The following is a 23,486-nucleotide window of genomic DNA, read 5'->3' on the forward strand; positions in this document are numbered from 1 at the left end:
GGTGACGATGGAAGCTCTCCGGTGGAATGAGGACATGGAGAGTGAAGTTCTCTCTGGGGTGGTGGTGATGAAAGATTACGGATGAGATCTCGTCGAGGCGATTGACTCTCTCCGACATTGGAACCCTAAGAGCTTAAAGATGTGCGCGGTGAAGTTAGACGGAACTTAGGAGTTCCGATGTGGTCCGGTGATCCGTGTGTCGGATCTCTGGTGACGGTGATGGTGAGAAGCTGTGGTGACGCGACGACCTCGCGACACGTGTCCCTCGACGTCGAGGATGGCAACACGTGTCCCAGCAGTACAAAGAAACGAATTGCGAGACGGCGTCGGCTATTAAGCGTGTAACCTAGGGTTTTCTCAATGTGGACTTTAGGCCCAATTGAAGGACGAGTTGTAATTTGGGGCCCGGTCTGTTTTTGGGCTTTTGTAATTTGTATTGGGTTTTGGCCTTTTTCATATATTAAAAAAAAAAAAAAAAAAAAAACTTTGAGAAAAAAAAAAAGTTGTTAGCTTTGTGGACCTGTAAAATAGTAACGATATATTCGTAGTTCAAAAAGAAGAAAGTCAAGTTATCCACATATCATAACATCTTTGACCGACAAATGTTTTCTTTGAAAATAGAAATCAGCTCGGGGCGGAGATCAGCTCCAGCCACCGCGGGGAGATTTACTTGAAATAACTTACCTTGTGACAGTTGATAAATATTACTCTCTCCGTTCCTAAAAAATATATGTTCTGGAAAAAAAATTGTTTCAAAAAGATACATTTTTTACTTTTTCAATGTATGATTTTATGAAAAATTGTAAGTTTCAAAAAATTTAATGGTATTTATTGAATTTCTATTGGCTAAAAGTTATGAAAAATTGTTATTCACAAAAAAACAATGTATATTTAATAAGTTTTTTTATTATATGTGAAAAGTCTAGAATATGCATCTTTTAAAAATAGAGGGAGTAGTAAATTAATCTCTTTTCTTTTCGCAGTCTTTTGCTTCTCTTGGAGTTATCGACATACAGTGCAAACCAAAGAGAAAACAAGTCTTGCAGACTATAAATATTGTTACATTTACTTTTCCGGCGAGATAAACGCAAACAATCTCCACTTCTCTACTAGTCCACCAGAAACAAAATAAAACTCTCTATCCTACGCATACAATGACCACTGCAAGAAAAATTACTTATTGTTACGAATTTTTGAAACTAAATTTTTTCGTCACAAAATTATGACGTAATAGACACTAATTTGTGACTAATCTTTTATGTCAAAAAAGAGTAGCCACTTGGTCATAATGTTGTGACCAATTTTATAGTAACCAACTTTTGTCACATCTAGTGACATAAACATGATGAAATATACGAGACAAGAGATGTGACATAATTGTGACTATGTTTTATGTTACCGTAGTGACTAAAATGTGACTATCTCATATGTCTCCATCTGCGACGATAGAGAAACCAAGTGTTCGTGATGAATTCATAAAAAATATGACAAAAAATCTGTAGTTATAGTAGCCACAGTTTTGCCACATTATTTCATTTACATTTATTTAGCCACGATATAGTTACAGTTTTTCTTTAATTATATACGAAACCCTAAATCTAATACTTTAAACCCCAAATTGAAACCTACATACAGGACATATAAAGCTAATATTTTAAAACTTAAACCCTAAATTTGAAACTTTAACTTCAAATATTATTTTTCAAACTTTAAATAAAATTTAAACCCTATATTTAAAACCATATACCCTATATCAGCTCACATTAAATCTCTAAACTCTAATCTTTTAATCATCAAATTTAGATTATAAACCATAAAATGAAAGTTATACTTTAAATGATTTAACTTAACACTTATACTCAAACTCTATATCCCAAACTCAAAACCTAAAATCATAATTAAGATAACCCTTCATCTTTAGTCTTTTAAATTTAAAACTTAATAAAATATTATAAAAGAAAAATATAATAAATAATCTATATATACAAAGATTTAAAACATTTACATATAATATTAAACTTTAAATGCATTAATCAAGCTTAAATTTATAAGATATAATCTTAAAATTTACATTAAACAGAAAATTAAGTAAAAACTATAAACCTAGAATACGAGGGCACGGGAAAATTGTACCAATCTACCAATTTTTTTAACTTAAGTCTTTATCTCGCGCAGCTGGGTCTAAGGAAGAGGTCTCACCGCCTCTGCTCTCTCTGGATCTCTATCTCTCTATCTCTCATTCTCGTTGAAGAGCAGAGGCATCAAGAGCATCGTAGCCAAGCTCACCTCTCTCTGATTCCATAGCACTCTCCTTCTGATTTATTCTCCCCCAATTTCTTTTATGTTCTGATTTATTCTCCCCCAATTTCTTTTATGTTGGATTCACTCTCTCTCTCAGTTGTTATTCAGTTTGTTGTTCATTAATTTGATTCACTTTTCATTTGTTTTAGATCTCAATCTCTCAATCTGTGAACGGTTAAAGACGTTGTTTCAGATCTCATTCTCCCTTACTGTCGTCGGTTCCTACTCCTAAGGTGATGGATTTATTCCTTTGCTTGCAGATCTCTCTTGTTCAGTAACTTAGAAGTTGAAAACTGTTGATAACGTTCAAAGTATCAAAAAAAAGGCATAGAATTGATGTTTACTATTATTGAATTCTAAGCCTGTAATTTAACATTTTGAGTCTCATCTTTTCTCTGAAGTTTATTAATGTTTTTTACTGTTTAGTTTAGAGAAGAAGAAGAAGAAGAAGAAGAAGAAGAAGAAGAAGAAGAAGAAGAAGAAGAAGAAGAAGAAGAAGAAGAAGAAGAAGAAGAAGAAGGGGTTCTCCTGATGTTTACTTGTTCACTACAGCAGTTAACGTGTGTTGCAAGGGAGGGAAAGCGGACGAGGGTATTGAGATGTTATAGAAGATGAAAGAAGCTGGTGTTGCGCCGAATGTTGTTACTTACGATGCTGTTATAGATTGTGTGGGGATGAGTGGGAAGTATGATGAGGTGTTTATGTTTAAGAAGAATATGGTGGAGAAGTGATGGCTATGGAGACAAAGCGATGAGTCGGCCGGAAGTCTTAGCAATTAGGTTTTGTTTTCTTTTTTTGGTTTACTTTTATAAACTAATTTTAATTTTTAATTGGTTTTGATATATAAACCAAATTTAAATTGTTAAATAATTAAAGTTTGTATGTACTGAATTTTATATTTAGTTTTAATTGTAATGTTAAATATTTTATTATAATTAATTATATTTTAATAATTTAAATTATAAATTTAAATTTAATTTTGTTAAAATAAAAAGTAAATCAACCAATGGATCTGTTACTAATATAATTAGTTATATTTGGATTTAATTTAGTATTTATTATTTTGTGACAATGGATCCGTTACTACTAGCTACATAGTTGTCACATTATAATTGTAATAAATTACTACGAATTGAGACAATTTTATATGTAAGAAATTGTAACAGTGTTGTTACTTGTATACAACATTACAATATGCGACGAATTTGTTACAAAAATATTAGTCATATGTTGTAATTAGAAGATTGAAGTCTGAATAGTTATGTGTATTTCATTAATGAATAAAACATCTCTTATATAAGGATTACAAGATAGAGATAAAAGAAAATAGTACAAATCATAATTCAACTAGATTTAGGATAACTACTAAATACATAAATGAAAAGATTACATATACAAGGAAAAAGAAATAGGGTTTCCTTTTCTCTAAAGCTTGTGGCCGCCTCTCTCTCTCCTCTAAGGCATGCGGCCGCCTCTCTCTCCTCTCTCTAGGGTTTCGGCTATGTCTCTTTCTTCTAGGGTTTGGGTCGGTTATGGACCGAGCCGGTTATGGACATTCATCACTTGATTTATAACACTCCCCCTTGGATGCCATAACCATACAAGATTGTAATACGCTTCACGTTGCCTCATTAAAACCTTATCAGGAAAACCCAGTGGGATAAAACCATGATGAAAGAAAAAGAGTACAACACGTACTACTCTCCCTGATGTGAACCTCAGTGAAAGTTCTTTAGTCTACGCATCTGATGCGTGATCTTCCTGAACGTGCAGGTGGGAAGCAAACAAATCGGTCAAGTTATTACTGAACCGTAATTGGACCACTTTGATCTTTCCGGTCTTTTCTCATGTCTTCTGACATCGTGTGTACATGGTCAAGAAGTGAACCTTTGCTGTCGACCACTCTATACTTTGGTCAGACATGTAGGACTATGGTCCTCGACCAAAAACATCCTCACAAATACTCTCTTTGGCTATTAGCCGCCTATGACGATGTTAAAATGTTGATTGATAGGTAACGGACTGTATGAGTTTTCTCTATACTACCATCGACTATGCACTAATCTGATCGATCCATGTTGAGTCATAGACTTCTTTTATACATGTTCATAACTTGTCTCATGAGCGTCCAAGATCATGACTTGATCAATGATCATTGTTGCAATGAATTTTACAATCTTATCTAACTATGGCACTGCGGCCAAATACACTCATGAATCTCACATGTTGTCATCGATCTCTATTGCCTTAGGCAATGCCATATTCATTTTTCATTGCAGTCCTATCCTTATATTGATGTCGTCTCATGACCTATGTTGTTGTGGATCATATCACACAATGAATATATATTATTAGGTCATGGACCTCGACTACACGAGTTTATGGACTATAACACATTTGTATCCGATTGAGAAGAATAGATTAAACATCTCCTCTCAGCCTCATGACAGAGTCTTGTGGAAGTAGATGCCTTATACAGCAGCAGCAAACTGTTCTGCTATGCTGGATCCTTACTTAAGGGATCTGATGTCGGATTGCAACCTGATGGCTGATCTTTCGTTTCTACTAGCCGGTACTACAATCTAGTCGGTCCATGCTAGTGTCACAGATCTGTATAAACCTTTTAACCTCTCTTTAGGTTGGTTTAGTATAAACACAAGGAATTCAAATTTCTTTATTAGTTTACATATGGACTGAATTTGATCGTTCTTATAGAACTCCTTTACTAGTATTACATACTATATGCAGCTGCTTTGTTTCAGTCCATGAACAACTTAGGAACAATGATGTCCTTTATCCAGTGATCCATATGCTGCTTATTACATCTTTATATGTCAATCTAATTTCTTTCCTATGACCAGACCTTTGTCAATTTCGAAATTCTGTAGCAGCATCCACCACATAGGAGTTTATCTCCTTATAATCTGTTCCATGGTCTCTGTGAGTATCCTTGTGTAACAAGCTATGATCGAATATTGTTAGTAGGAAACATGAACACCTTTAGACCTCGTGATCATGTACCATATCTCACGGTTTTTTTTCTCTCACAAGACCCATCTATTTCACTGGTTTATATCAGATGGCGTTTCTGTATATATGTATGTGGCCAATACGCCTATCTTTCTCTATAGATACTTTAAACCCCACGTTTATCTTTTCAATCTAATCTTTATTCTTTATGAGTACTCTTTCGTGGGTTATGATCCTCATTTATATCTTTATGTTCAAGTGCTACTCTCTTATGTACAAATATATCTTTATGTGTCGACACTTATATATGGTTCGATTGTGTTCCAGACATGATCTAATCGATTTGAGATTTCATTATCTAGGACCTTTGTTACTTAGTAGCTTGGCGTCCCAAACTACATGGTTTGGTACCTTAGATGTTTAGCTGCGCAGCCTTTTCTCAATGTCTGGTTTGGTTTCCTTAAGACCTCGGATTTGTATTCTATGCACCTTTCCCTTTTTCTTTCCGAGGTTCCTTATCTTATGGAACACTTTGGTCTATCTTGTATAGACTCTGTAGCAACTTGACTGTGTCTCTTTCTAGGACATTAGATTTCGTTTGGTGCTAAGCTAGTTATGACTTAGTCATTATTTTATTTTCTTTTCTTTTCGGATCAGTGTCTGGCATCTCGATTAGCTAGCTATGTATAATCTTTTCTTTCTTTGGACGTCTATAATTCTAATCTGAGGATCTTTGCCAAGACAATGATGGTTGATATCATTTTGTTTCTTATCATTCTTTACTCTTTACCAGCTTATAGCTTTCTCTTTTTAATGTTGGATAGTCAGATTCATTGATCATACAATCCGTGTACCTGGCCAATTTCTGATCACCCATATTTGGCTCAAGGTCTCTTAGAAGTTGTGGGAGAAATTCATACTCTTATCCAACATATATTTCCAATCCTCTTTTGAGGTTCCATCTTAGACGGCACATATGTCTGTGGTGGTTTATTCAAAATCTCTTAAGATGGTGTATGTCTGGTTTATGACCCGTATTCAATCTGAGATGGGAATATCTATGCTCACTTATATGGCCTGATATATTTTCACTTTATATACATGTAAATCCATGATGTCCCTAAGCTTTAGGATGGATGTCCGATCCTTATAGGTAATGGACTGCATGGCCAAGCCGTTTATATCATGGTCATAAACCATGGTTCACGAATTTGTTCACAAATTTGTAGTATTGATTATGTATCACGGGTTTATCCTCTCTCCCCCTCATGAACATACTATAATTTCGTGATGCTTAGGACAATAAAGCCTAATGAGTTTCCCTTTGTTTACATGTTCCACAACGTGAGATCTTATGGGATAACTCTTTGTGCTTTCTCAATATCAATCTTTGCATCAAGTTTAGACTAGGATGGCTAATCCGGTCTTGCCATAAAGTGTATAATTTTCGTGGGATATATCAGTATGATCACCACGGCTCTTTCCTCTTATCATACTGATATGTAGCATAGTTTTGATCAGTAGATTACATAGGTATAGTCTTGACCACTTTCTTAAAGGGTCTTAGGCGTTTTCTTTCTTTCTTAAATCTGAAGAAACTTGTTTCCTTTTGCCCATTGTTTCTATTTGGAAACCATTTTATTATAACACAATGGGTCATACATTCTTGGGTGTATATAATGTCCTTTAGGCAATGCCTTAGCCATAGATTTCTTACTAGGCTAATATACCGTACCATAATGCCTTTTAGGCGATTTCTTTATCAATCATTCACATTATCAAGTAAGATCAGGCAAGATATAATAGTAATGAACTCAAATCAAATTCTATTATTATATATAAAATCGTAAACGACAATTAGGTTTAAAGCAAAACACAAATCAAAGACTTAAAACACAATTAGCATGTCGAGATCTTTCTTTAGTCAATAGACATGTCGGCCACACCATCAGTTACATTGGACACGACTGCCTTGGATTCATCCTGATCCATATCAGTCTTATTTGCTTCAGGATATCTCATCTCACTATTTCTTTTTAGCAACTGATTACTCTACTCATTTAGTAATAGGCATGAGAGCAGATCATTATAGGTGGTGAAACCTTTTTCTCTATAAATATGTTGTAACAATAGATCTCTTGGATCGACTGTGAGGAAGGTCGTTTCCAGTAAATCTTCCTCTATTACCACTTCACCACATTGTCTCAGTTTGTAAACGATTTTGGACAAAGCAAAATGATATTCCTCCACAGACTCAAAGTCCTGGAGTCTGAGACTCATCCATTCACGCCTCACCTTTGGTAATAACACCATTGTGTATCTGGATTTTAATTTTGTCCAAAGGTCACGAGAATTCTCAATATTTAGGTACTGATTTCTTAGATCCTCAGTGAGATGATGGCGCATAATTGTTATGACTCTTAACTTTTCACTTTCAGTTGCATAATTACCCTGAATGATACTCCTACCGAGTCCTCTTGATTTCAGGATAACTGAAGTGTTCATTGCCCATTCTAGATAATTTTCTTCAGAGGGATTTAGAATGGCATAATCCAAAGGCTCAAATCTCGGCATCTGAAACCATATTATCAATCAATTCATGATTTAGGATGCACCCAATTCAAAATAATCAGTGCATATGATTTCATAAGTCTCTCGACCAAAACACTTTACTACTCGATCATGGTGCGAAACAAGTCGAGAATGCTAGGTCTATATGTGATGCTTAGGCTACACGGCCATGTAATGTGATACAACGATCCTAGAGATCGGTTCATGAGATATGCAAGAAAGGTCACACGACCATTCAGATATGGTGTCTCTCTAGGCCACATGGCCAAGCTATGATGCATTAAGCCACACGGCTTTCAATCACATGATGCAAACAATGTGATCTATCAAGGGCACAAGGCCGCGAGTATGAACAATGCATCAGAATGGTTAGGCCACACGGCCGTCCGGTATGGTTCATAGCAAAATCACACGGCCACAACAAAATATAATGCAAACAAGGATAATCAATTTAGATGCATTCAATCTTATCATTCAGTTGCATATCAATTAGGGTTTACCAATTTCAAAGTTGGTAATATGCGGCTAGATTTTAGGGTTTCAGAATCAGAGTAATCTAGCAACCTAACTCTCATGCAATATGTAATCAATCCTAAATCTCAAATAAATCATTCAAATTTTAAGTAATATGAGATTTAAGGTTTCAAGGCCTTTAGGAATTTAAAACGAGATTTAGGGTTTTAAACATTTAAGTGGCCGATTTTATCAACATGAGGTTAAGGGTTTCAAGGCCTTAAGATTTTAGTTTCGAGATTCAATCAATCTATTAATCTTAAAACTCAGATCATCAATCATTCAATCAAGCAAGAACAATTTAAAATCGATTTCAAGCTTTAGGGTTTTAGGGTTTTCGATTCCAAGATTTAGGGTTTTCATAATTCAGATCAAAACAATCAATCAACATGTTCTAATGGAATCGATTTCAATCTAGTGATTATAAGATGATCAGTTTTAGGTTATACCAATTTTATAGGGTTTATCAAGAACATTGGATTTCCATAATAATGGATTAGGGTTTTAGGGTTTGATCATTATGTTCTTAGATTAATCGGTATACCTTTGTTAGTAGGGTTGAAACCGGACCACCAAATAGAACGGATGAACCTCGAGCTGCACACGGATGGACGCGAGCTAGCTGTCGTCGGATGCGAGCTAAACGGGACGAGACGCGTCTGCTTCCTATCGGGTTCGCGAGCTGCTTCCTATCGGGTTTGCAAGCGGCTGATCGGGATTGCGAGCTGGTTGATCGGGAACACGAGCTGGCTGTGATGCAAACGGAAGCTGAGGTCGTCTAGGATCAGGAACACCTTAGGGATGGAGCTGATCGGTTGCTGACGAGCTGGAACGCGAGCTAGGACGAATTAGGGTTCATCGGGATTAGGTTAAAGTCGTCGGCTAGGTTAGGTTTTAAGGGATTGGCGATTTTAGCTTAGTTGCAGAGAACAATCGTGTTGATAGCATGTTGTAATTAGAAGATTGAAGATTGAATAGTTCTGTGTATTTCATTAATGAATAAGACATCCCTTATATAAAGATTACAAGATAGAGATAAAAGGAAAGAGTACAAATCCTAATCCAACTAGATTTATGATAACTACTAAATACATAAATGGAAAGATTACATATACAAGGAAAAAAAAATAGAGTTTTCTTTTCTCTAAAGCTTGTGGCCGCCTCTCTCTCTCCTCTAAGGCATGTGGCCATCTATCTCTCCTCTCTCTATGATTTCGGCTATGTCTCTTTCTTCTAGGGTTTGGGCTGATTATGAACATTCATCACTTGATTTATAACATCATATACGTGTGACTAATGTATCATGTCGACTTATACGTGTGACTAATGTATCATAATCAACATCATGCCGCCGCTACCACTAGCGGTTGTCAAAGGACGTAAACGGGGAGTTCGAGAATGATGAGGAAATACGAGCGTTATGACTCTCGTATGTATTGAACCTCACCGTTCATGAGCATAAGCAGGACCATATCTAAGAATTTGAGAACCATAAACATTTATTAAGAATTTTATAAATTTTTTTCTTTCATTATTTGAGGATTCTTTCATCATTAACCTTGGTCTCTTAGTCGGAGTTCTTAACTCAAGATTTGACATTTTTTTTAACACTTTTCGACTAAGAGACGGCTCTTATATCTTTTATTTAAGAGACGACTCTTATATCTTTTATTTAAGAGACGATTATTAACTTTTCTTAGTTAAAATCTAAGAAAAGTTAAGACCCGTCTTTTAGCCGAAGCTAAGAACCTCAGTTAAGAGACTGGGGTTAACGATGGTCTGGTATAAAAAATCTACAAAAATTTTGAATGCCGAAAAGTCAATATTCATTAAGCTTTGTCGAAATCCGGCCATGAGCTTAATAATCTTACGACATGCGCTCAGACCTAACCCTTCATGGCTCGTCCACCTGCTGCTATGAAACATGTCTCGGACGAGCTGTGGAGGCAGACCTTCACCTGAGCTGGACACGCCATTCCGAAACACCAAAATAAATGCAAGGGTAGTATCGTAGTTTTCATGACCATCGCGGATCGGGCTTTTTGAGTTAAAGATTATTATTGATTATTGTCAAGCCCATTGGGCTTTATTAACCAAACTAGACGCCATTTTCAATTTCAATTTTAAAATGAATTACCCGGGAAAGCAAAAGTAGTCGAATGTCCCGGCGGCGATTACAGTAACGGCGAATCTAGGGTTTTGAAATCGGCAACTGAGAGCTTCCGATGGGGGATTCAATCGGAGACCCGCTAATTGAAATCGACGACAAGGAAGAAGTTGAAGACCCGTTTCTAGCCTTCGTCGACTACGCCAGAGCGGTGATTTCACCGGAACAAGACGAAATCGAGGAGGAGGAGGTGAGGAAGAAGAATCCAAGCGAAACCACGGCCGAGGCTAGTGGTCCAGGCTGGGGATGGATTGCCTCGCGTGTATTGAAAACATGCACTGCTTATTCGAGCGGTGTCACTGCCGCCATTCTCCTCTCCGATCTCTCTCAGGTGCCGCCCACTCTCTCCTACTTCAATTTTGTACCTTTTCTAATCATGGGGAGGTGGAAAGCTTCGATTTTGATGAAATGTTGTTGTTTTTGATGGTTAGGCATGGCATGAGCAAAACAAACCGGGGATGTCTAAGAAGAAGCCTGAACTCATAGATCAGTTGAATAAGAGTCATAGAAGAAGAAGACTCGCCAATACTGTTACTATAGACTCTATTTACGAGAAGAATTTTCTGTCTATGAACAGCGTTTTGGAAGCTGTTGTTATCAATGCTGATCTTCTTCCTGGTTTCTAAAAAATCCTCACAGCATTTTTCGTATCCACTGCGCTCGCTGCTGTAGCTTATTCATTCGGAGATGATGATGATTTTGTTTTCAGGTACAAACATATTCATGCTTACGCTAGGGGATTTTTGGAGCTCCAACACTATTGATCTCTATCTACATCGCAGGTATGCTTTTTCAATGTGAGGTGAATCATATTCTCGTATTGAGAGATGGATTTGAGTGCTTCGTTTTTGTCTGTATAGAGATTTCTTATAAGTTTGTATTGCTATGTCTTTATTGCTTATTCAGTAGAGATGAATCATAATATTTTATTGAGATGAATTTGAGTGCTTGTTTATATGATGTCTTTTATAGAGATTCTTATAAGCTTATGATACTTTACTGCGTAGGTATTATGAGTTGGTGGAAACACCAAATGGGATACTCAGGAAAGGCAGAGAGGTTTTGATCACTGGATGCTACCTTCGTACCGCTCGAGAAGGATGTGGCACTCCACGGTTACTTCCAACAGAGTATCTTGTCATTTTGCTAGATGAGGTTATTGTTTTTATTTTTCCCAATCTTAGAAATGCAGTCTTGGATTTTCCTGTAGTTAGTTTCCGATTCTTATTACCCAACTCTCGAATACTGCAGGACGAAGAAGAAGATGCAATCTTTATAGTAGTTCAACTTTGTTCCGATACTTTCTCATCCGTTTCTCTGGGTGATTCCAACAGTGGAACTTCATACTCTTTGTATGCTAGGTAAGAGATTTTATACTTGCGTGTGATGTCACTCAATACGGGTCTTGGTAGAAGTAAACTATCAGATCAAAACCTTAAGAAATGGCTAGTAGTATCATTCCAGTTCTTGCAGTTTCATAGTAAAGTGATAGAAAGATGTGTAAAGTACCTCATCAGAAATAGATGTACAAGGTATATGTTTTGAGAGTTTGAGTGGTTAACGTGACTTAACTTCTATTTGTTTTCCTCTTGGTCTGAGAGAGCAGGATTGAATCTATAGGTCCTCTGGAATCTGAACTCAAGTTTAGTACTGCGCATAGAAGGCAAATTGCACTTGTAGATGCTGACGGCGTTAGGTTAAATTTTATCTTGTGGGGAGAGCAAGTCATCGTGGCAAACCTCATGAGGTAAGCTCCTGCCTTGGTGCTTCTATCTTTACTTTTCAACCAATGTGTTTCTTAAAAAAAAATCATTTTTCAGTGTGGGAAGTATGCTTGGGCTTGAGAGGCCTTATATTTCTAGTCTCGAAGAGAGTGCAATGGAAGGAAAAGATGAGTTCTGCCTCGAATACGGTAGCGCAACACATCTCTATATAGTGCCCTCAACCTTACAAGAGGAAACGGTAGATGAAATTCCTTTTGTTGGTCCTTTTCTTGTGCCAATTTTTTTCATCGGTTTCTGATATCACTAATGTGGAGCGAGTTGTTTGTTCTTTCAGGTTTGTGTATCATTATCCCAGAATCAGTGTCAAGGATCTAAACTGCTTGGTTCAGTAGGAGTTTCGCAGGTGACATTGCCTCGTGACGCCGAAGGGTCTATAGACTTCAGCAATTATCCTTTTCGGGTGAGTGGAAGTTAAGATCACATTTGATCAAGCATGATATTACTGATGGTCGGGTCTGAAAATTATTTGAGAATCTATTGCTTTGCTGCATCTGTTAATACGCCTCTCCTTGGTTGAAGTTCTGCAGACGAATATAACAGACTGTCGCGACAAAACCACTGGCATCAGTCTCTATGGCGTTGTAACAGATATATTCTGTGATCCAAATGCCACAGGAGTGGTCTTCTCTTTGAAAATTAAGGACACAACCGGAGCAATATGGGCTAGGCTCCACTTTAATAGTTACTGGTATCAAATCCTTTCATTAATTCTGAAACAACATAAAAAATATCGATTTTGATGAGTTATTTTTTCCTTTGTTATATGACTTGCAGGTCGTTGGGAAGGTTAGGACTTGGTCATGTCGTATACGTTTCAGGGTTATCCTGCAAAACCACAAAAGAGAATTGGTAAGCCTTATCAATAAGTAATGAGTAGATATTGGTTTAATCACTTTATTGCTTTAGCTTAAAGATTGTTTTGGTTAAGCAGCCTTGAGGTGTTATGGCATGAGGAGAACGAGAAAGCTACATTCATCAACCTAAGCTGCTTACCTGCATTTCTAACCTCTTCTTGTCTTCACAAAGTCTCTACCCTCTCCCAGATTTCAAAACAGAGAAAGCCTGCAATCAATGTTCGTGTCAGTTTCTACATAAGTTTTCCTTGGTGCACCGTCTCTCTCACACTGCATGTTTCTTTTGGCAGATTTGTCGGGTTAAGCTGGATGAGATTGACCAATGCCATAGCATAAACACGAGATTATCACACAGCGTTTGCGGCCATTTCATAGACGAAGATTCGCCACTACACGGAGGGAATCTGCATTGTAGCTTCTGCCGAGTAACCTTGAACAGTAACGCCGGGTCAGAAGTAGTGAGAACGTTCCACATAATGATAACACTCGCAGACGAGGAAACCACCAAACTATACTCGTGGTGTACGGGTCAGTCCGCATCAGCTATACTTCAGATATCTCCTGACGAATTCTGTGATCTTCCTGAGGTAAACAAAACAATCTCTTTTTGTAAGTTTGGTAATAAAAGTTGTTTTATTGATGGCAGTAAAAATAAATGAAAAGGGTAAAATTGATTTTGCAGGATTATCAGCTAATGTATCCGTCTTCATCGGAGAACGAGTGGTTCCTAGTGACCTTAGCTAACGGCGGTGGCCGGAGTTCGTCTCATGAAATGGAGGCGACTTGCTGGGAAATCACCCGCGCTCTCAAGATTTAAGCTCTACCCGTCAAGATCTCAGAGGGATTTATTTTTAAAAAATGTTTGTTTTAATAATTTATTTTTCTTTTAAACACTGATTTGTTCTTTTATTATAAATTATGAAAAATATTATTGTCAACAACTTTATAAGAGAGACAATTCTATATAATGTGAAAGAGGTTGTTTGACTTTAAGAACGTGCCTTTGATGTCTCTGTTTACTTTTGATTGAATTCGGACAGTACGGGGGCCCAGACTCCACCTTATCTTGTCCCGTTACTATTTCGCTTACCACTGTTTTGAGCTGTTCTAATTCAAGGGCTGTGATCGTCTTCGACTCAGTCCAACGGCCAAGATGTATACAGATGATAAAGGACATTACGAGAGCGTTGTGATTCGTTGATTTAGTCTCCTAGTCTACACCATTTGTCTTTTGTCTTCGAGAGAAGAGAGAAAGAAGAGAATCGAACTTTCGTTGAAAAAGGCATTTGATAGAGAGAGAGAGAGCAAGAGTATGGCGGAGAGTAATGGTCGGAGGATCGGAGTGGCGGTGGATTTCTCGGAGTGCAGCAAGAAGGCTCTGAACTGGGCGATCGAGAACGTGGTTCGCGACGGAGATTATCTAATCCTCATCACTGTCGCTCACGATATGCATTACGAGGATGGCGAGATGCAGCTCTGGGAGACCGTTGGATCTCGTACGGTTTCTCAAAACTCCTTTCTTGTTTGATTTACTCTGAATTTAAAAAAAAAACGCCTTCATCGTACGATCGATCTCGGTTTAAGAGTTTTGTCAAGTCTACTTGGTTTAGCCTTTTATCTGATCTATCAAAAATCTATGTTTTGAAGGAACTTGACTTGACTTTTACTCATGCATCGTTTTGACTTACATCTGTCTTATTAGTTAAGTTCGAGTTATGGGTTTGAGTTCAAGTGTTTTCCTAGTACAATGATTCTTCTTGTTGTTTGACTCTTGTTTGGTTGTGTGTTGTCACGTTTCAGCTCTGATTCCGCTGAGTGAATTCTCGGAAGCTGCTGTGATGAAGAAATATGGAGTGAAGCCTGATGCTGAAACCCTTGACATTGCCAACACTGCCGCTAGGCAGAAATCTGTAAGCTTTCTTTTTTCCGTTTTAGGATGGATGAATAATCTCTCTTCAAAGTAACTTAGTAGTTGTAAGAACAGTCCATGGTTTCTGTTAAATGAAGATGAACTGTTGTTGTTTTTGTTGTGAAACATGAGCAGATTACAGTAGTGATGAAGATATATTGGGGAGATCCTCGTGAGAAGATATGTGAAGCCGCTGAACATATCCCTCTCTCAAGCCTTGTCATCGGTAACCGTGGCCTTGGTGGCCTTAAGAGGTAAAACATTCCTCCTCTTTCCATTTTTTCAACATCTCTCTTCCTCTTACACATATTGTTAAGTACGTAAGCAAAACTTTCTTCTTTTTTTTTTTGGCAGGATGATAATGGGAAGTGTAAGCAACCATGTTGTGAACAACGTGGCATGCCCTATCACCGTCGTGAAGGCTCACCACTGAGCTTTGTGTTGATATTGCTCGGATAACCCGATAACCCGATAACCGGTGTATATCCTAAGATTTGTGTATCGTAATCTGTATTTATAACTCTTGTGTGACTTGTATGTTGTTTATCTTGTGCATCTTTATCTGATTTCATGGGTCAAAAATACTTCTACCTTCTAATAAAATAAATACTCGTTTTGAGTTTTGGACCAAGTGATTTGCTTTTTCAAGCTTGTTATTGGTTTTTTAATCTTGATATTTATATTAATTAGAAGTTTAAAACAAACTTTGTTTTAGACAAGCATGCCTTTTATTGTCTCTGCTACAAAAGGAAGTGATAAGGCGTTAACTAGTTTTATTATTCGAGGCAAAAGACTGATATAACATGCACACATGATCAACGCTTCTTACAATGATAAAACTTGTTAACTTAACCTTGAAAAATATTATATGAGAAATAGCTATGAACATACAGTATAATCAGAATTCAAATTCTAGTAAGAAAGCTTGCTGTAAAAAAAAAAAAAAAAAAAGAGGTATACAATATTCAAATCCAAAATACAATATTGTTGCTAACTTGGTCACAGGCTATAATCGAATATACCAAATAAGTTGCAAGACAATGTCACACATAATTATTTACCCTATTTTATATGCACTTTAATCATATTCATATACCAAACGACCAACAAACGCCATAAGCAGCATCGACTTTTCACACATTTCATTCATCGATCAGCCTTGACTTTTTTTACCGTCTGGTTTGGCTTTGCATGGACGATGTTCAAGACTCGTCCATAAAGCCAGTACCATAACCACTTGACCTTATGAACTTCTTCAGGAGAAGAACCATGATTGCGATTGTGAGCCCAACCGCAGCCAACGTGAACAGCCTGTCGTCCACCGGCTTCTGAGCCGCTCTTCTGATCATTGTTTGCTCACCACTTCCAGAAGCTTTTGCCGCAACCTCAACTGTCGCTAACCCTCCTGCTGTGGGACTGACATTAGCTGTTGTGGGGACTGCTTCAGCTGCTTCTTCGATAATTTGATCATCAGCTATGGTGTCTACTGTGACGATGGATGGTTCTTCCACTACTGTTATAGCTTCCTGTGGCTCAGTTTGGGAATGAGCTACCGATTCAGTGGAAGCAGTTTGGTTACATGCCAGAGGAAGAGGTTTTGAAACCACGGTCGCTTTGCTAAGGATGTAGTGATGAATCTGCACTTATTAAGAGGACATGAATACTAAAGTTGAAGATGAATAACAGATAGGCCATGTCATTAAGAGAAAACAAATCATATACCTAACTACACAAAGAAAAGCTCAAGAGTTAAAGGTAAAAGGAGCTAATAGTAGCTGTGATTTCAGTTAAAATAAAGCAGAGTTTCTTAAAATATTTGTGAGTAATGTAGATGCTTGTTAGAGCAAACATTAACTCTTGATCCCTAGAGATATGCGACCTTACTAGTATATCGTAAGGCCAGTTTTTAACAGCAGCTATTCATATGGTTTATAAAGACAAATGCCAAAATCACGATAGAACAAATATTCAAATTTTAACCAGAAAGTTATGCTTAGTGGTAAAAAAATTAAAAGGATCTTTAGAGGGGGTTAAATACCTCATCTATAACTTTCTGACGTTCAGGAGAGCCATACTTGGGTGGTGCCTCACGTGATTTAATGGCTAGCGTACGCCTCTCTTCTTTTGGATACTCTACTGAGCCCAGTGCTCCGTTGGGGCTAGTAGGCATGAAGGCAATGAGAGCCACCAACGCAGTGCGAACTGCAAAGAAACAAACCTCAATCATAAGCGCAAAGAGCTAACTTATATACTTCAACCATTAGTGCCATCTTAAGAAACAAGTCAAGGTATATAAAAGTCGGTGACTTTACCACTCCAAGAAGGTTGCCAGTGCTCGGGATGGTAATTCGAAATGCTCAAGCAAATCTTCGTATTGGTTTCAAACCGACCGTTAGGCTGAAGAAAGCAAAGAGATTCATATTATAATTATATACATACTCTCCAATTTTTTGCCTTGCTAAATAAATGGTAATGAATAGTCCTTACAGTCAATAACATGAAGGAAGGAGGTTTGAAAGGGTAATCTGCAGGCAGCTGAATCCTCCCATGATAAATCCCACCTTCAAATTCAGTGTCAGCAGGTCCCCTGATGGCGAATTGCCACTCAAAGATGTTCTCCTACAAGTTTGAATACACAGAGAAACAAACTATAACAAAAGTTATTTATCAAGAGAGATTCAGTGAATACATGAACGATGATGATCGCGATCACGTAAATCACAAGGCACCATTTCTAGATCTATAGAATCAGAATTCGAATTTACTAATTCTTGCTACAGAACAGATTCAAATTGGATCTTCGGTGAAGATTCAGCAAGAGATTCAAACAAACAAACAAACATCTCCTCCGATCTCTAAAGCTCGAAGAGGATAACATTAGGTTACCTCAAGGGGGAGAGACATGAAATCATCAGATGGATTAGCTTGCATCTCCTTAACCTCCTGCAGAATCCTCTTCACCGCCGGATTCTTTCGGTTATACTTCTCATCCGCCATCTTCTAGATCTCACCGGCAAATGTAATCCGCCGTCGGAGTCCGGATCCGTATTTAAACTAAAACACGCAAAGGTGAGGAGTAGATTGCGTTGCGGTGAGAGAGACAACTCAAAATAATTCCAAAAGAATTAGTTTCCACGTCATCGCTCTTTTTACTACGGATACGTGAAGGTGACAGTTTCTAACCATCTCAACGGTTTTGAATATGCCACGTAATCGTTGTGTCTTTACTGCCGTTGATAGGGTTGGACTTAACGGGCTTTGGGTTTTTATTTACAGCCCAGTAAAACGTGCACGCTACAAAGAGTATAGGAAGTCAAAAGCGTTGACGGGGACGGGATGATCGATTGAAAGTAGGAAGACCAAGCAACTTCCATGGAGAAACAAGGGGTTACTGACACGTGGCTTGATATGCAGCGTTCTATATTCGCGAAAGCTAAACGTCATGCCTTCGTCTGAGAATGCTTCCGGCGAAGCTCTGGTGGAAGCTTGAATATGTTCTTGAACACGAGGTCGCCTTTTTGGAGATGAGCTATGTTTTGTTTCTCCAATGTGTGTGAAAGACGAACTGTGGTTGTGATTTCGAGATATTATAGTTGTCTCCTTTTGACTACTTCACTTACAGGGTGAGATATAAATTCCGAGGACAAAGAAAACTAGCTAGTTGTAAATCAGTATGTGAATGAAAATTACATAACATAAGTTGATACATGAAGATGAAGATGAAGACAAACATAAAAATAAAACCCACATAACTTGCTCGATAAGCCTTCATGGAGGTAGTAAGATAACTAGGTATGTTGGTGCAACTGAGAAATCACAATGGACTAGGAGCATTAACAAAGCTAAAAAGCCCCCAAATAAAAAAAAAACATCGGTAAAATATCTTGATTGCAACTATAGTCCCATTCACATTTTTGTACACTACTTTGGTTGTATTAATTCCCAATTGCACCACCATTAGAGAGCTTCCCCTCCATTCACTTGGTTTTGCTCTTCTTGGTTGGTGTCCTGTTCACATTCTAACACTCTCACCTTTATTTACGGCCACATACTTCCTCCACACTTGATAACTTGTTACAGGACAGAACTACAAGCAAGCAGTTCAAATACTTAAGAAAATACTCTCTCCGTTCTTTAATAATCCATGTTTTAGAAAACAAATTTGTTTTTAAAAGATCCATATTTTACATTTTCAATGCATGTAATAATGATAAATTGCAAACTTCAAAAACATTAATTGTGAATTTTGATTGGTTAAAAATCATAGGTAAATGTTAAACACAGAAAATAATGCATTTATTGGTAAAATTTTGCATGTTTTCTTAATATGTGTGAAAACTCTAGAATATGAATCTTTTAGGAACAGAGGGAGTATATTGTTTGTTGAGACTTGTGAAGCATCTTTAGTGTGCAATGGAGACCTTATCTATACTATTAAAAGGGAATGAGTCCTAAAAAATTTACTTATAAAAGGTTGTTGGACCCTTTCATTAACTAACAATATTTTTGGTCTTACCATAATATTTGACTAACAATAAATCACCTAAAATTTTTCTAACAATAATTTATTACACCACATCTTTTTGTACATGACAAAGTTATACGACATACCATCATTTGCTACACAAAAACGATATACCACATATAGATCCATACATGTCTCATTTCACTCAATATAAATAAACTTTCATCCAATATAAATAAACTATATCAATCGTTAATCCAGCAACTATGTAACATTAGACTACATCCTTTCTATACTTTTGTCCTATATTATGAAAAAGCTCATTCACTGTCTCATGTTAATATTCAATCTACCAAGTAAATCATAAGTCTCACGAGTTCAACAAATATAACTCTTATAAAATGCACACAAAATATAATATGAGAGAGTAGGTTTGGGCATCGGCTCTTCTGGTTGGGTATGGATTGGTTCCTTTCGAGTTTAGGTTTTCGGATCCTAAACATTTGGACATAACTAGGCATTTAAAAAATTTAGGTTCAGATTCAGATCGAATCATTTGGAGTCCGGATCCATAATTTAAATACCTATAACTTTTGGGTATGTAACGGGTTCGAATTGGTTTGAGATTTTTAGAACTCGAAAAACACTTGAAGTACCCAAAAATCCAAAAATACTAAAAACACAAAAAAAATACACGAAAACACAAACAAATACCTGAAAAAAATATTTGAAATCCAAAAAAAAAAATTACATAAATCTGACCTAAAGAATGGAAGATACCTAAAAACATTTTCTAATACCCAAAATATTTATAAAAAATTAAAATTTTATGTGAAACTCGAAACTATAATCGAAAACTTGGATCCGAAACTTAAGAAACTATTCATAATATTGAAAACATATTCAAAATACCAAATACAAATCTGAAATACTCAAATATAGCTCATATACACAAATCATGTACTTTGGATACCCAATTGGGTCTCGGGTATGACCCATAATCAAACAGAGACCGTGGGTTGAATAAATAATCAAATATGTACTTTGCCCTGAACCCGGACCCAAACCACAACTATATTTTCGGGTCGGTTTTGGTTAGTTTTCCGGATCCGATAAAATATCTAGGCTTAATAAAAATTTATATAAAAGTGTACATACAAAATCTTATATAAACTAATTTATAAATTATATCATTTTAAATAAATGCACGTCTTCGATATAATGACTTTGTAACACAATAATGTACACCGATTCCAAAATACTAATTCAAAAACTTTGTTTACAATCCAAAGAAAAACCCGCGCTTCGGGTCAAAATCTAGTTTAACATTACAGCATGTGCAGTTTGTGCAAGTTATGTACTAGATGTTAATCAGTACGCACAATTGATCCATAACATAAGTTGATACGTGAATATGAAGACAAAAAATAGACAAAAATCCACATAACTTGCTGGATAAGCCTTAAGTGAAGTAAGACATGTTGGTGCAACCAAGGAATCTCAATGGGCTAGCTAGGACCAATAACAACCTAAAAGGCACACAAAAATATAGCTGAAGTCTTTTTTTTTTGCAACTATAGTCCCGTCACATCGTATATGACCATGAATTTATAGATATCACAGGAAAAGAAGAGGCTGGTGGTTTCGATTACTGAAACAATAGCGGCGACGATGATATGATCTTCCAAGGGACATGGAGGAGGAGGTCCTCTCTAAGCTTCCGATGACATCTCTGAGAAGAGTTCGATTCACCTGCAAAAGGTGGAACAACACTTTATCAAAAGATTGGAGCTTTACAAGAAAGTACAAAGGTGAAGCAGCAAAGAGGAAGGAGTTTCAGGTGGTGATGATGCTCGAATACAAGGTTTATTTGATGAGCGTCAATCTCCTCAATCCATCTCCATCTATAGAGCGTATAGGTAAACTCGTTAGCCTAGACGACGCTGCTCATGATGGAGTCGACATAATTAAAATCTTTCACTGCGATGGTTTGTTGTCACCAAAGAAAGAACTAGGCTTGTTGTTTGGAACCCTTTTAATGGACAAATAAGGTGGATCCAGTCCAGAGATTCTTACCACAGATGCGACAGGTACGCTCTCGGATACGAGAATAAGATCAAAAACTCGCGGCCTGGCCACAAAGTCTTGAGATTTGTGGATGACTACAACCGCAGCTTAAAGCGCCGAGTATGTGAGTTTGAAATCTTTAGCTTAAACTCCAGCTCTTGGAAGGTTGTTGATGTCAATCCAGACTGGCATATACATCATTATTATCGTGGCTTGTCTCTCAAGGGTAATACTTACTGGTTTGCCAAAGAGAAGCTTGCACTACAAGAAAGAATCTTTTTACTCTGTTTTGACTTCACAACAGAGAGATTTGGACCGCCTCTGCGTCTGCCTTTCCGTGGTCGCTATGGAGATACAGTGACTCTATCTAGCGTTGGAGAAGAGCAGCTGCTGTCTTGTTTCAAAAATCTTCTTAGCGGTTGGTCCCAATGCAGTGTCGTGGAACAAGGTGTTCTTATCGGTTGATATGAGACCACTAATCGGTTTTCAGTTTCAGTGTTTGGCTGGAAGTTTCTTTGTTGATGAGAAGAAGAAGGTCGTTGTGGTTATTGATATGACTAGAGGTCATTATTTGACTATCCGTAATATGGATTACGTTCTTGGCGAAAATGGATACCTCAAAACTGTGGATCTTGGAGAATTTGCGAACGGAAATTGCTGGCCACTTGTGTGTTCTTATGTTCCAAGCTCGGTGAGAATCAATCAAGCTGCACCACCAGGCAACCAGAGAAACACATCACCCTACCTAATCTACTAACTTGTTATTGTCGTGTTTAGTTACTGTTTTCTTTTTCCGATTACTAGTTTGTATTTCTTACAACATTTCCTAAAACAGTCAAATACATCTTAGATTTTCTTTGCCTTTAAAAGTGATGACGTCTAGAGTTTGTTCCTTGGAAGCTTTCTTTAGCATTGTATATTATCTGAAAAAGAAAGGAGTGTCTCTTCTCTCTAGAGTCTTCTTGATAGCTTGTTGGATGATAATGATACAAGCAAGCTGTTCAAGTACTTTATATATATTTTGTTTTTTGTAACTTGTGAAGCACCTTTAGTGTGCAATGGAGACCTCACTTAACAGTTTTTGATGGATGAGCAGGCGTTATTTACAATGTCATTGAAGGCTATATCGCATAGACTTTTAACTTATCAACAGAGACATAGTTACCTGGTAACTTACTCTTAAACTGGTAAACATTTTTGGATGTGATCGTTTTTTCGTATCCTCTCAACACATATCATTATCATGAACTAGATATGAGCCCGTGCGTTGCAACGGGTTTTGTTTGATGTTTTAATTTAATAAAGAAATAAAAGTAATAAATTATTTTATTATATTTTTAGGATTGTTTTTGCGTATATTGCGTGAGACTTATTTTATAATTAAGAACTCGTTTTTATACATAAATCTCAGTTAATATTTGTATTTTATAATCATGTGCATAGGTGATTTTTTATCAACTTTCTACTTAGTGCTAGAAAAAACACTCATACCTATTAATTTAAACCCAACTCAACCCGAATTATGAATTAGAATGAAAAAAATGAAAGTTAAATAAGGTCAATCGAGTCATTGACAACATCATACACTTTCTTATGTAATAATTTAATATTTTATTAAACTTATCTGATGCTTAATAAGTTTCTTAATTTATTATTTCTAAATGATATATTCTTATAACAACATTTTAATGAAAAATGAAGTAGAAAAATATTACATAGTAAAAAAAAATGTAATAAGATGGCGATGAAACTTGATTTTTTTTTTGACAAAATGCATATAAAAATCACTTCGGTGACAATAATAATAATAATCTAACATGAAAATATGTATCAAACATGTGTATGATTTTCGTATGACCAAACACATATAAATAGCAATCATGAC

The 23,486-nt window shown here is 36.7% G+C and overlaps 3 protein-coding genes, 1 long non-coding RNA gene and 1 pseudogene across 4 annotated transcripts; 3 read left to right on the plus strand and 2 right to left on the minus strand.

Moving 5' to 3' along the window:
* The first annotated feature begins 10,477 nt into the window (after positions 1-10,477).
* On the plus strand, positions 10,478-14,153 carry LOC106391372. Its single transcript, XM_013831993.3, has 13 exons — positions 10,478-10,853; positions 10,954-11,140; positions 11,232-11,304; positions 11,530-11,677; positions 11,774-11,883; positions 12,129-12,269; positions 12,343-12,484; positions 12,581-12,706; positions 12,834-12,994; positions 13,081-13,155; positions 13,238-13,379; positions 13,451-13,747; positions 13,843-14,153. Exons 1-13 carry the CDS (start codon positions 10,581-10,583, stop codon positions 13,975-13,977), a joined length of 2,010 nt encoding a protein of 669 aa, XP_013687447.1. The 5' UTR covers positions 10,478-10,580; the 3' UTR covers positions 13,978-14,153.
* Positions 12,900-13,513, minus strand: LOC125580909. The gene is made up of 2 exons (XR_007318635.1): positions 13,300-13,513; positions 12,900-13,131 (listed from the first exon to the last, which is right to left on the minus strand). It is a non-coding gene; the product is annotated as an uncharacterized LOC125580909 (long non-coding RNA).
* Positions 14,154-14,259: 106 nt separating the features above from the next.
* Positions 14,260-15,700, plus strand: LOC125580908 (universal stress protein PHOS34-like). The gene is made up of 4 exons (XM_048746181.1): positions 14,260-14,656; positions 14,961-15,070; positions 15,205-15,323; positions 15,424-15,700. Exons 1-4 carry the CDS (start codon positions 14,473-14,475, stop codon positions 15,500-15,502), a joined length of 492 nt encoding a protein of 163 aa, XP_048602138.1. The 5' UTR covers positions 14,260-14,472; the 3' UTR covers positions 15,503-15,700.
* Positions 15,701-16,010: 310 nt separating this feature from the next.
* On the minus strand, positions 16,011-18,209 carry LOC106396723 (ubiquitin-conjugating enzyme E2 32). The gene is made up of 5 exons (XM_013837190.3): positions 17,956-18,209; positions 17,557-17,688; positions 17,382-17,466; positions 17,108-17,271; positions 16,011-16,706 (listed from the first exon to the last, which is right to left on the minus strand). The coding sequence occupies exons 1-5, from the start codon at positions 18,064-18,066 to the stop codon at positions 16,272-16,274; spliced, it is 927 nt and encodes a 308-aa protein (XP_013692644.1). The 5' UTR covers positions 18,067-18,209; the 3' UTR covers positions 16,011-16,271.
* A 3,000-nt stretch (positions 18,210-21,209) lies between these two features.
* LOC106393257 lies at positions 21,210-22,589 on the plus strand (annotated as a pseudogene).
* The last annotated feature ends 897 nt before the right edge of the window (positions 22,590-23,486 follow it).

This window comes from Brassica napus, chromosome C1 (assembly GCF_020379485.1).
Source record: "Brassica napus cultivar Da-Ae chromosome C1, Da-Ae, whole genome shotgun sequence".
In the NCBI taxonomy this organism is placed as follows: domain Eukaryota; kingdom Viridiplantae; phylum Streptophyta; class Magnoliopsida; order Brassicales; family Brassicaceae; genus Brassica; species Brassica napus.

What these genes read in the sequence shown, in the direction of transcription:
- LOC106391372 (XM_013831993.3), top strand. Translation starts at nt 10,581, where the DNA reads ATGGGGGATTCAATCGGAGACCCGCTAATTGAAATCGACGACAAGGAA. An exon ending in CAATGCTGATCTTCTTCCTG is followed by an intron (nt 11,141 to 11,231) that starts GTTTCTAAAAAA and finishes TTTTGTTTTCAG; the next exon opens with GTACAAACATATTCATGCTT. An exon ending in TCATACTCTTTGTATGCTAG is followed by an intron (nt 11,884 to 12,128) that starts GTAAGAGATTTT and finishes CTGAGAGAGCAG; the next exon opens with GATTGAATCTATAGGTCCTC.
- LOC125580908 (XM_048746181.1), top strand. Translation starts at nt 14,473, where the DNA reads ATGGCGGAGAGTAATGGTCGGAGGATCGGAGTGGCGGTGGATTTCTCG. An exon ending in CTGGGAGACCGTTGGATCTC is followed by an intron (nt 14,657 to 14,960) that starts GTACGGTTTCTC and finishes GTCACGTTTCAG; the next exon opens with CTCTGATTCCGCTGAGTGAA. An exon ending in GGCCTTGGTGGCCTTAAGAG is followed by an intron (nt 15,324 to 15,423) that starts GTAAAACATTCC and finishes TTTTTTTGGCAG; the next exon opens with GATGATAATGGGAAGTGTAA.
- LOC106396723 (XM_013837190.3), bottom strand. Translation starts at nt 18,066, where the DNA reads ATGGCGGATGAGAAGTATAACCGAAAGAATCCGGCGGTGAAGAGGATT. An exon ending in TCATGTCTCTCCCCCTTGAG is followed by an intron (nt 17,689 to 17,955) that starts GTAACCTAATGT and finishes TCAAACTTGTAG; the next exon opens with GAGAACATCTTTGAGTGGCA. An exon ending in CTGGCAACCTTCTTGGAGTG is followed by an intron (nt 17,272 to 17,381) that starts GTAAAGTCACCG and finishes GTTTCTTTGCAG; the next exon opens with TTCGCACTGCGTTGGTGGCT.